The 10,852-nt window shown below is 33.4% G+C and overlaps 7 protein-coding genes across 7 annotated transcripts, besides 1 other annotated feature; 3 read left to right on the forward strand and 4 right to left on the reverse strand.

The window, feature by feature from the left end:
* Positions 1-1,081: 1,081 nt before the first annotated feature.
* Positions 1,082-1,118: a mobile genetic element.
* A 519-nt stretch (positions 1,119-1,637) lies between these two features.
* On the reverse strand, positions 1,638-2,214 carry TVAGG3_0512590 (e2F-like (mammalian transcription factor) family; the record flags this gene model as incomplete). The annotated part of the gene is made up of 1 exon (XM_001329212.1): positions 1,827-2,165. One exon carries the CDS (start codon positions 2,163-2,165, stop codon positions 1,827-1,829), a length of 339 nt encoding a protein of 112 aa, XP_001329247.1.
* A 269-nt stretch (positions 2,215-2,483) lies between these two features.
* On the reverse strand, positions 2,484-4,167 carry TVAGG3_0512600 (positive regulation of translation initiation in response to endoplasmic reticulum stress; the record flags this gene model as incomplete). The annotated part of the gene is made up of 1 exon (XM_001329213.1): positions 2,776-4,167. The coding sequence occupies one exon, from the start codon at positions 4,165-4,167 to the stop codon at positions 2,776-2,778; it is 1,392 nt and encodes a 463-aa protein (XP_001329248.1).
* Positions 4,168-4,265: 98 nt separating this feature from the next.
* Positions 4,266-7,087, reverse strand: TVAGG3_0512610 (SNF2/RAD54 helicase family; the record flags this gene model as incomplete). The annotated part of the gene is made up of 1 exon (XM_001329214.1): positions 4,472-7,087. One exon carries the CDS (start codon positions 7,085-7,087, stop codon positions 4,472-4,474), a length of 2,616 nt encoding a protein of 871 aa, XP_001329249.1.
* A 123-nt stretch (positions 7,088-7,210) lies between these two features.
* TVAGG3_0512620 (uncharacterized protein) lies at positions 7,211-7,947 on the forward strand (the record flags this gene model as incomplete). The annotated part of the gene is made up of 1 exon (XM_001329215.1): positions 7,227-7,919. The coding sequence occupies one exon, from the start codon at positions 7,227-7,229 to the stop codon at positions 7,917-7,919; it is 693 nt and encodes a 230-aa protein (XP_001329250.1).
* Positions 7,948-8,399: 452 nt separating this feature from the next.
* Positions 8,400-8,612, forward strand: TVAGG3_0512640 (zinc finger, RING/FYVE/PHD-type domain-containing protein; the record flags this gene model as incomplete). Its single annotated transcript, XM_001329216.1, has 1 exon — positions 8,400-8,612. One exon carries the CDS (start codon positions 8,400-8,402, stop codon positions 8,610-8,612), a length of 213 nt encoding a protein of 70 aa, XP_001329251.1.
* Positions 8,613-8,824: 212 nt separating this feature from the next.
* Positions 8,825-9,529, reverse strand: TVAGG3_0512630 (acetylation-dependent protein binding; the record flags this gene model as incomplete). The annotated part of the gene is made up of 1 exon (XM_001329217.1): positions 8,825-9,529. The coding sequence occupies one exon, from the start codon at positions 9,527-9,529 to the stop codon at positions 8,825-8,827; it is 705 nt and encodes a 234-aa protein (XP_001329252.1).
* A 62-nt stretch (positions 9,530-9,591) lies between these two features.
* Positions 9,592-10,819, forward strand: TVAGG3_0512650 (histidine acid phosphatase; the record flags this gene model as incomplete). The annotated part of the gene is made up of 1 exon (XM_001329218.1): positions 9,665-10,765. One exon carries the CDS (start codon positions 9,665-9,667, stop codon positions 10,763-10,765), a length of 1,101 nt encoding a protein of 366 aa, XP_001329253.1.
* Positions 10,820-10,852: the final 33 nt, after the last annotated feature.

Here is a 10,852-nt window from a genome sequence, read left to right on the forward strand (position 1 = left end):
AGACGATGCAGATATTGATGATGTTGCTGAATTTTTGAAAACATGGCTTTTTAAATTACCGGTTCCTCTAATCCCCGAAAGCATTTACAACCAATCATATATTCCCAATGATGCAGAATCTGTTGTAACTCTTGTTGAAAGGCTGCCCCTTGTGAATAGGAGGTGCTTAGCCGTAATTTTATCAATTTTCAAAGCGGTAATCGATAACCAGAACCAAAATAAAATGACCATGTCAAACTTGGCTATATGCGTTGTTCCGGCTTTAACCCACAACTCAAATGCTTATACTGTTCCGTTCCAATTTGAAACAATTTATTCAAAATGTATTTCTCACTTCAACAAAGATGAATCCGACTTCGTATTTAAGACTCAGGATGTATGCCCGAGACTCAATAACTACATTCCAAGAGCACGCCTGCAATCGCGCAGGATTCACGATTGGAAGCGTCAAAATATTCAGTTTTACTCAAAAGAAGAATTGGAAAGTATTTCTACTGAAAATACATAGCGAACCTCAAGATTTTAACGGAGTTTCACTTTTCAATATTTTTATTATGTCTGTTTTGTAAATCATCGATTGTTTGGATCCTTTTTCTTTTTTACAACTTGTTATTTCTTTCGGTAGAAAATAAGCTTTTGTCCGTGAAAAGATAGTCCACATTTCAGCTGAATGTCATTTTCGATTTTAAAATTAATGATTTAGAATGCGTACAAACCATTATTGTTATTATTCAATATTTTGTTCGATCAAATTGAGAAAATTATTTGAAAATAATTCATTATTTTTTTGAGAGAATTTGACTATATATTCAAAATCAAGGTTGTGGAATACTTCTAAGCTTTTTGGAATTCAAACATGAAATAAACATGCGGAAAGATGATACATATTTTGGTTTTAAATCTTAATTCACAAGTTGAAATTGAGTCATCTTTATTTCGCTTCTATCGGAAAATAATAATATTGTATATTTGTATGCTCGTGTCATACATGTTAATTTCACAAGTAAATTACCGATTTGAAGATGAAATCAGAACTTCCATGAAATTAATGTGTATTGATACCATATTAAAGGTGATACTGTAATAAACAGAAATTCATCAAAAGTGACAGCTCTCAATTTTTTGACATTTGTAAATTCTAAATTGAATGAGAAAAATGAAATAATACTAAGCATAATACAATATTCTAGATTTAATTATAATTAGGGAAAAGTTAGTTTTGAGAGTACTTTTCATAGGCATATAGAATGAAATCTTCTGAAAAATAATATCACATAAACTCATATTATTTTCTAATATATAACTATTTGATATAAAAATCAAATTCAATGATCTGAAAAGCGAAGGATAAACCTCAAAATTTACGAATATAAGGAGTGGGAATATAATGCTTATCTATCATAAAACCATATGAAATATCAATTTTTGCTTTACGCCTAATTTTTGACGACAATTAGCAAAAAATGTTAAATGTTAACACTCAGTCCATTTGAATATGAAAAATAAAATTGACTTTGATTAAATGTTTTTATTTATCATGCAATTCTTCTTGCGACCAAAGATTTGAATAAAAGTTCAAAAAATAAGATAGCTTAAAAAATAATATACGGTAGTGTTTACTAATAGATGAATAGTATATAAATTCTATTAAAATGGATTTGATCCAAAAAAATATATAAAATTTGATCATAAATAAAATCGTTTTAAATTACTTCTTCATTTAAATTATAACAATTATTTTTGGTTTTATATTTTTTTGTCATGGTTTGGTTAGTTTCTCCCTTGGACATCAACCAAAAATTATCAAACATACGATTATTTTTGATTCAAATGCTGTTTGTGTAAACTTTAGAAACTATTGAGGAAATAGATGAAAGTCCAATCCATGCAAGCTTTCCGCGTTCGATGTTTTGACAAACGCCTAATGAAGTCAATAGATTAAATAAATCGTACACGCGATGGTGCTGGACGCCATACTGTTTTGCAATATTAATTATGTTGATATTCGATGGCTTGGTCTGCTCAAGATCATTGACAATTTGTTTATATGATTCGGTCAATGAACTTGTGAGCTTTTCTTTTGACCTATACATTTTCATCTTTGCTTCATGAAGTTCGAATCTTTCTGGGATTGAAATCGGAATCGTGCGGACAGTTTCAAACATTTCTGTTCAATAAAAAAATATTTTGTAAATTGCGCAATTTTGAAAGAGCTGTTGCTCAATGAAAACCGCTTAAAAATCAAAAAAAACCGTTTTCATAGAAAAGGTTTTTTATTCCATTAGATTTAACATCAAGTATCAAATAACTTTTATCGGAAAATAATAAGGCTTTTTGCCTCCGATAAAAAATTGAAAAGCGTAAGATAAAACATTTTATTGTTGAGCAAATCCAAGAGCCGAAAATACGTTCTTTAATAACAATAAACAAATGTACAGTAAAATTCATTCAACGATATCATTTTCAAATTTTAAGATATATGCCGCTATTGTTAAATGGGTTTGTGTTAACATCAGGGGAGTGTTTATATTTCAATCAGAAAAATGATTCTTGCCTCATCAAAAATTCGATAAGAAATTAAAAAATGCGATTTCAGAACTAATTTCAAAACAAAATGATGTGCAATTAAAGTTTGTTTCCGCTTTTTAACAACTTGGCCGATTTTTGATCACGAATGAATGAAGACTATTGTTTCAGATGGATAAATAATGACGGTAATTGAAAAATAATTAGTCATATATTAATAGATGATAATATATAAACGATTAAGAACATTTAATTAAACATAAAATTAATATTGCGCAAAAACTCAAAAGGATTACCGCCCATTTGATTTTGGAACAAATCAAATGGATCAACACCCGGCTCCTCATCATTCCCATCAATCTTCGCTCGTTGTTGGGGATTAATTAAAACTTCATAAGCAGCATTAATTGCTGCCATCATTTTTTCAGCTTCTTCTTTCTTTTGTTTATCCGAAAATTGGTCTGGGTGCCATTTTCGCACTAATTTTCTAAAAGCAGTTTTGATTTCTTCATCTGTTGCTGTTTTAGGGACACCAAGCAATCTATACAGATCTATTCTTTGTGCTTTTGTTTTTAGTTCTTCAGCTTGTTTCATTCCTTTCATAGCATCTTGATTTCCTGGATCAATTGTCAAACACTGTCTGAAATCATAAGCAGCTGCATCTGGATCGTCGAGTTTAAGCATTATCATCCCTCTTTCAACAAAAGCAGATGGTAAATTTTGATTTTCTGAAAGGATAGAATTAATAGATTTCAAAGCTTGCTGATTAAGACCTTCTAGACGCAAAGAAGTGGAAGAAAGAACCCTTACTTTATAATATAAATTGGATTTTGAAGGACATATGTTAAGAACTGTCTTATTTAAACGTTTTACTGAAGAAATTAAATTTGTTGAGTTATTTTCTTCAATATTCTTATTTGCTGCATCAAATTCTCGTGTTATTGATGAAAGTGAATTGAAAATTTTGCTGATATTTGATGGAACTCCTTGTTTTCTTCTAATTTTTTGGATATGTTCTCGACCTTCCTTAGTATTTCCATTACAGAAGATGGAAATACCGTATCTATACTGGAGCTCGCCATCATCAGGGTATTTGTCCGCTAAAATGCGGATATGCTTTTGATATACATTCATTTCACCATTTTTCCAGGCAAGGTCGGTGCGTAAATATATGCCATGAATATACATAGGAGATATTTTAAGTATTTCGTCGAGAGCAACTATTAATTCTTGTTCTTTATTCTTCTTTGAAAAGGTTTCGACTTTTTTCAATAAATTATTTAATTGGGTTACGGTTTCCTTTTTAGACTTATCATTCAGTTTTCGTAGATCGGCTTCAGCATTCTTTGCATCGCCATTTAATATGTGGGCGTGAAATCTTAAATTATACGCTGTATTTATTTCGTCTTTTTTAAGAGAGTATGTAATAACCTTTGTTGAATCGTGTATTGTGTCGTTCGAAAATCCTAAATTAAATGCACATTGCGCTCTGAGAAGATAGACTTCGTTATCGGCTTTGTTTGAGTTAACAATATTGCTACATTCCTGGTAAGCTGCATACCATTGCCCAAATTGCATATACTGTCTTATCATTTGGGTGTTGATTCCTTTAATCGTCGTAACGAAGAAGGGAAACAACATAAAATATGATTCATATTCAGTCAAATATGTTTATTCTTACACACATAAAAATGATTACCTGATAAAAATCTAAATTAAAAGTCTTTATCAGATTTCGAATCTTATTTTAAAATTCATGTTATTCTGGGATACCAATTGCTTCAAATTGTTTTGGGAAATGCAAGTACATTCAAAAAAATGGATCAAAAATATATTTTTCGGATTCGAGAAGAAATATATTCAGACATAGTGCTATATCATCAATAATTAATACTAAATAATCAAAAACATCAATAATTTTATAATAATAATAAAAATAACAAAATCAGTCAACATCTTCAAATTCATCGTAATAAGGATCAGCGGCGTCAGGATTTGGATGTGTGACACCATTGACAGCGATATCGATGTAGGCATCAACAGCTTCATTATCCAATTTTTGATAATTTTCATTATTTTCATCTGGTAAAGTTGGAGGAAGATAAGGCTGGAATGCGAGTATTCCTTCCTCTTGTTTTCCTCTTGCGAGAATCTCGTTGAGTTGCTGCTCAGTTGGGTTAACAATTTCAACTGTTTTCTCTCCTTCGACGTTGATTTTGTTTTCTTCCGGCAATCCGAGGTTGAACATACCCGCAGTGATGATTTGCTGACCCATTTTGAACTTCCTTCTTGCAATCCTCAAAATGTGCTCTTCGCCAGTGTCGTTTGTCATCAATCTCACGATGACGACAGAGTTCGTTTGACCCATTCTGTGGACACGAGCTGAAGCCTGTAACTCAATGAAAGGATTGTAATCGGAATCGAACAAAATGACAGTATCTGCAGCCTGCAAGTTCAAACCGAAAGCTGAAGAACGTGTTGAGAGAAGCATTCCTTTCACAGGGGATCCAGGAACAACGAAGCTCTTGATCAATCTGGAACGCTCGCTTGTTGTGACGCTGCCATCGATTCTTGATGTCTCGATTTTGCGCCAGTTCAAGTAGATTTCGAGCAAATCCATCATCGATGTCCATTGCGAGTAGATCAAGAACCTGTGTCCTGTTGTGATGAGCTTCTGGAGAATGACGTCGAGGAGCTGGAGCTTTGGAGTACGCGAGAAAAGATATTCTGGATCGATTTTCTCGAAAACATCGCGTGGAAAGAACAAAATTGGAGAATTCGAAAGACGTTTTGTAATGTACATCTGTTTGTTGTTGTCCAAACCTTCTTTCTTGCCTTTCGCCATGATGGAATTCTGCAATTCGCTGGGAGAAACTTTCAAAGTAACTTCGTATTTTCCTGGAATTTCGACGGCAACTTCGTCTTGGCTACGGCGGAGTGTGAATGGACGAATAACTTCATGGAGGCGATGAACAACAAGTTCGTGGTTAGCTGGATCAACAACTTTCTTCTCAATTCTCGAGAAGAATAATTTGAACTTGTCAAGATTGCCGAAATACGATGGGCGAATGAGGGAAAGGATGGCCCATAATTCTTCAAGCTTGTTCTGATATGGAGTGGCCGTAACGATGATGCGGAAATCTGAGAAAATCGTATCTTCGACAGCTTTGAAGATTTGAGCCTTTGGGTTCTTGAGTTTGTGTCCTTCATCGAAGACAGCTGTTCTCCATGTGATTTGGCCCAGTTTGTCTTGATCTTGGAATAAAATCGAATAAGTTGTAAGCAAAATGTCGAAATCGGTACGAGCAACAACTTCATTGAAGAAGTTATGACGAGATTTGGCTTTCGAGTGGTAAAAGACAAATTTGGCGGATGGAAGATATTTTTCGAATTCTGTCCTCCATGTGACCATGACAGCATTGGGAACAACAACAAGATGTGGGCCGTTGATATGGCGGGCCTCTTTCAAGTAGGCAAAGAAAGATATGATCTGTAATGTCTTACCTAAACCGACTTCATCGGCCAATAATGCGTTCATGTGGTTGTCGTACATGTGGATGAGCCAGGAAAGGCCTTTGATCTGGTGGGAGTGTAATTCGACATTTTGTAAAATTGAAGGCTGAGCAACGATTCTGAGTGGATGATTAAATGTTGGAGCCGGCCAATATTTATGGAAGAACTCTAAATCATCCTCAATCGTTTCTTTATCGATAAGAATTTCTTCATTTTCTCTCTGAGCTTCTTTAGACATCATTAGATTTTCGAGATGATGCTTGACTAAGCGCTTGCTGTGGAATTTGTTACGCATTTCGTTGAAAAACTTGAAACTTTGCTGTGCAACGATAATTGAAGCACTTTCAGAAAGAATTGAAAGCACAACAGGAACAGAAGCATTAAGATCAATTTCACTTTTCTCTTTTTCACGATTTCTGATGATATGTCTTGGTAAAACAGAAAATGGAGTTGCAGGAGTGAAATCTTTTCCTTTTGGCCAAAGGAAATCGTTGTATGATATACCTCTGATGACATATCCTTTCTTTCTCTCCATTTGCGTTAAAGTTGGAAGACGGAAAATTTGTTTTAGATCGTTTGGTTTCAAAATCTTCCCAGAAGCAAAGATCTGGAATGAATTGTAGAAATTATCGCGGATGTATCTCTGTCTTGATGACAAAAGAAGAGTGTGTTGAAGATATTCGAATTTCTCATTTTCTTCATCAGTATATTTATCGGATTTCTTTTTATTACGCATGTTTCTTAAAAATGATTGCATCTTCTTTTGAACAAAATTGTCTCTTTCTTGAGCAAGAAGTGCCATTGGAATTTGATGTTTATCGAATTCACCTACATGGCATTCCATATATTTATGATGTGGAACATCAGGTGCTTTCTTCCAAAAAGAAATAGATGAAGCTTGATTTTGGAAGTTAATAACTTGAACATTTTCTGGAGGTTCGATTCCCCACGCTTTAGACAAATCACGTGTGTTAGTTGACGAAAATGCACCAAGTTGAGTAGCAAATGTCATTTGGGCTAAAAACTGCGCTTCTTGGCGCAGATCCATTTTATTTATTGAAGGGGGTTACACTTTACATTAATCTTTCAATAAAATTAGATTTATAAACATATAATAAACAATTGTAATTTCTATTGGTAAAAAAAGTTGGATACCTTTTTCTTTGTCAAAAAAAAATTAAAAAAAGATGTGTCGGTGTACTTGCCGCACAATGTCTATGGAACAAGAGAAAAGTGTAATGACTCATGGTTTCATTTTCTTTTCTATTATGCAAACAATTACTGTCGTTATTTTATGTTCGATTTCAATGGCTTATTTAAGTTCAGGTAACGTTTCATACTTTTTACCAGTTGACATTGTTACATTAATGATCGGTATTATTTTCCTCAGTATCATCATCTTAATTGTTGGCTGGTCTTCAGCTTTAAATAATACTGCATGCTTATGGATGCTCTTCCATGTTTTCATGTATTGCTTACTTCTAATCGAGATGCTTGTTTCCATGCTTACATCAAACGTTAGTTCATTTGTTGCAGCTGCAGACAAAGAATGGGAAAAATCCGAACCTTCAGAAAGATTTCGCATTGGACTTGATTTATCATGCTGCGGATTTTGGAACTCAACAGATCGTAATGCTACAGTTTGCCAGACTGGTGTTAAAGCCTGCTCAGCTGTAATTCGTACTATTATGACAAACCTCAGAAATACAGCATCTGTTGCTCTTTTTGTATGCTTCGTTTTCGGAATGTTCATTGATTTTGCAGGTTGCGGAATCTGCTTCCATCCAGATACGATTACGTTCGCAGAACACGAGCAAGAAGAAGCACTTCTTGTCCCTGCGATTGTTGCTAATGCTAGTACTTATAAGAATCTTAATTAATTTCTGTTGTTATAAAATTAAAGGCTATAATTTCATTCTTTCTATAATTAACGCAAGCTACTAAATTTGTTTTGCTTTGAATATCAAATTTCTTATTTCATCCATGTTTCTCAAATAAAATTTTATGAATCGCTAAAAACAATATGAAATTTGCATTGAAATTTGTCCTACTCACATTTTTAATCTAGAAGTATCTACAAATCTTTAACTCGTCAATCATTTTCAATGTTTTTTAACATCTTTAGATTTACTCATTGTTTCCCTTGAAATTTAGTATTCGAATTCTTATATTGTTGTGTGTATTGCAAATGGTTCGACTTCTATGCTACATAAACGAGGTATTTCCGCAATATGAAGATGCAATTCACAATTTTTGAAATTTTTGAAAGAAAAATCAATAGAAAATTGATTCTAGTATAGTTTATATCACATACAATTAATTCGAAACATAAAATATTTGACTTCATTTTTCATAAAAAAATGTCCGCCAAGCAAGCCCCGAAGATGTGCACCCTTTGCCATTCAGGATTCGATGAGCCATGCACAACCTGCGCTATCTGCATGGGCAGAGATTGCCCAGTTGTTGTTGGAGAATGCGGATGCAAATTCCATAAGCACTGCATTGAAGGATATTTAGGCAACAAGCGTACAAACTGCCCAGGATGCAATGCAAAGTGGGCAATTGCAAAATAAATCAACAATTAAAACATGATTTTTGTTATCAGCGTAAATTCATGGTAAATATACAATAAACAGTCGGTTTCAAAGTAAATTAGATTACTGCATCTTTCTTTTTTTCGATAAATTAGGAGAAAAAAATATAAATAAATTAGTGACTTGGATGCAAAATTTTGCTGTCTTAAGTTAAGATAGTAATTTTTGTGCTAAATTTTCTTTGGTTTTTGTTACATATTCTCCATAAAATCATCTAATTTTGATCGAATTTGGTGTAGAGTTGACATTTGTAAGCAGCAAAGATCTATATCAATGTGGTCTGGATCTAATACAATTGAAGGCTCTAATTTTTTCAGCATATTCATTATTGTAATTTTTTGCGAATTTGATTGTATTTTCTTTATATCATCAGCTAATTTGACGATTTCATCATGGGTCATCGGATAGTTGTTTATAGGATTTTCATTTAAATCAATTGAGAAGCTGTTACTCATATCATCACGACGGCGACCTTTCTTTTTCTTAGGAATTGCAATTTTAGGTGATTCTTTCAAAAGTTCATTCAGTTCTCTGCTCAAACTATAAAGTTTTTCACGCCAAGTTATTTCTAAGCCGTCATTTATGTATTCGGATATTTGATTGTACTTTTCCTGTAAATCTTTCGTAATTAATCCAATGAAAGAGTTAACTTTATTAAAAGTATAAGAGTTATTCCAGATAAGGTCCATATCATGTCTCCAATCACTAACTGTTTTATAATATCCAGATTCAAGACGTTTTTTAACGGTTCCTAAATCCATCGGTTCTTTTATTAATTGTAGATAATTTGGACATCTGTCGCGTTCAGGGTCCACTGGGTTAGCAAACATTGCCGAAATGCTATACTTAAGGAGTTCGTTAATTACATTTATGCATTCGTCAACTGGAAAACTCATTTTTGTAAAGAATTCGAATCCTCCTCAGAAAATAATTTTGGAGATTTTGAATGTTAATTTTCCTCGATTCATTTTAGGTTCTAATTAACACCATAAAACTAATCTATTTATTCAATAAAATCATCAAAAATCACAATGCCTAGACAGATACAGTGTGTTGCACCTTTAAAAGAGCCAAAACCATTAAATTCTGCATTACTCACTGTTCTTACGGTGTTTAGACATGGTGCACGTGCTCCAATTGATTCTTGGGCTCGTAAAAATGAATCTGGAACTTGGATTTGCGATTCACCAGATGCTATTGCTCCCGATTATGAACCAGACTCAAATCGGAAGTTTAGAAGATACCACAAAGTTATAGATACCACTCCATTCCCACCAAATTGCGACTCAGGTTCTTTAATTATCGAAGGAATGCAGCAACTCAAAGAATTAGGTGCCTATTTTAGATCATATTATGTTGACAAATTGAAATTTATTCAGCCAAACTTCGATCCATTTGAAATTTTTATTCGTTCTTCAAGATCCCCGCGTTGTCAAACATCTTTGAGATCATTTTTGCAGGGACTCTTCCCAGAGTCTCCTCGTTCAGAAATAATTACTTATCTCACAGGAGCTGGAGCAAATGAGCCATTAAATCCAGATCCATATACCTGCAAGGATATGGTTGATGCTTATGCAGAATTCATATCAACACCAAGCTACAAGGCTCGTGCTAATGTATCTTTAGCTCTTCAGAAGCCATTATACGAATACTTAAATTTGACAGCAGATGATCAGAATTGGATGTGGTTAGGAGATTGGATGTATTCATTTGTATGCAGTAATCAACCAATTCCTTCAATTGTTACAGACGAAATGTTTGATGTCGCAATGAATGATACTTTGTATTATTCTGGAGGTTTTGCCGAACAATATCCAGATATAATGAGTGGAGGTTCATTCAGAACATTGTTTGAACATATTGATGCAGTCTTGAGTGAAAAAAGACGTTCAAAATTTGGAATCTTTTCTGCTCATGATTCAACAGTTACAGCAATCATGACAAAACTTGGACATCCATTCAAGGTCGATATTCCTCCATACAGAAGCTACATTACATTCGAAATTTACAAAGATTTGAATGTAAGAGTACTTTTCAATGGAGAACCTGTTACTATTGATGGACAGGAAGTTATTAGACTTTCTAAACTACGTGCAAAAGTAGTTGATACTTTCTCAAAATGTACTTTCTAAATTTATCATAATTTGTATATTGAATAAATTATATATTAATATATTCGATGGTAAATGCTTGAATTTAGATGTTTTTTGCTATGATAA

This window comes from Trichomonas vaginalis, chromosome II, assembly GCF_026262505.1.
Source record: "Trichomonas vaginalis G3 chromosome II, whole genome shotgun sequence".
NCBI lineage: Eukaryota > Parabasalia > Trichomonadida > Trichomonadidae > Trichomonas > Trichomonas vaginalis.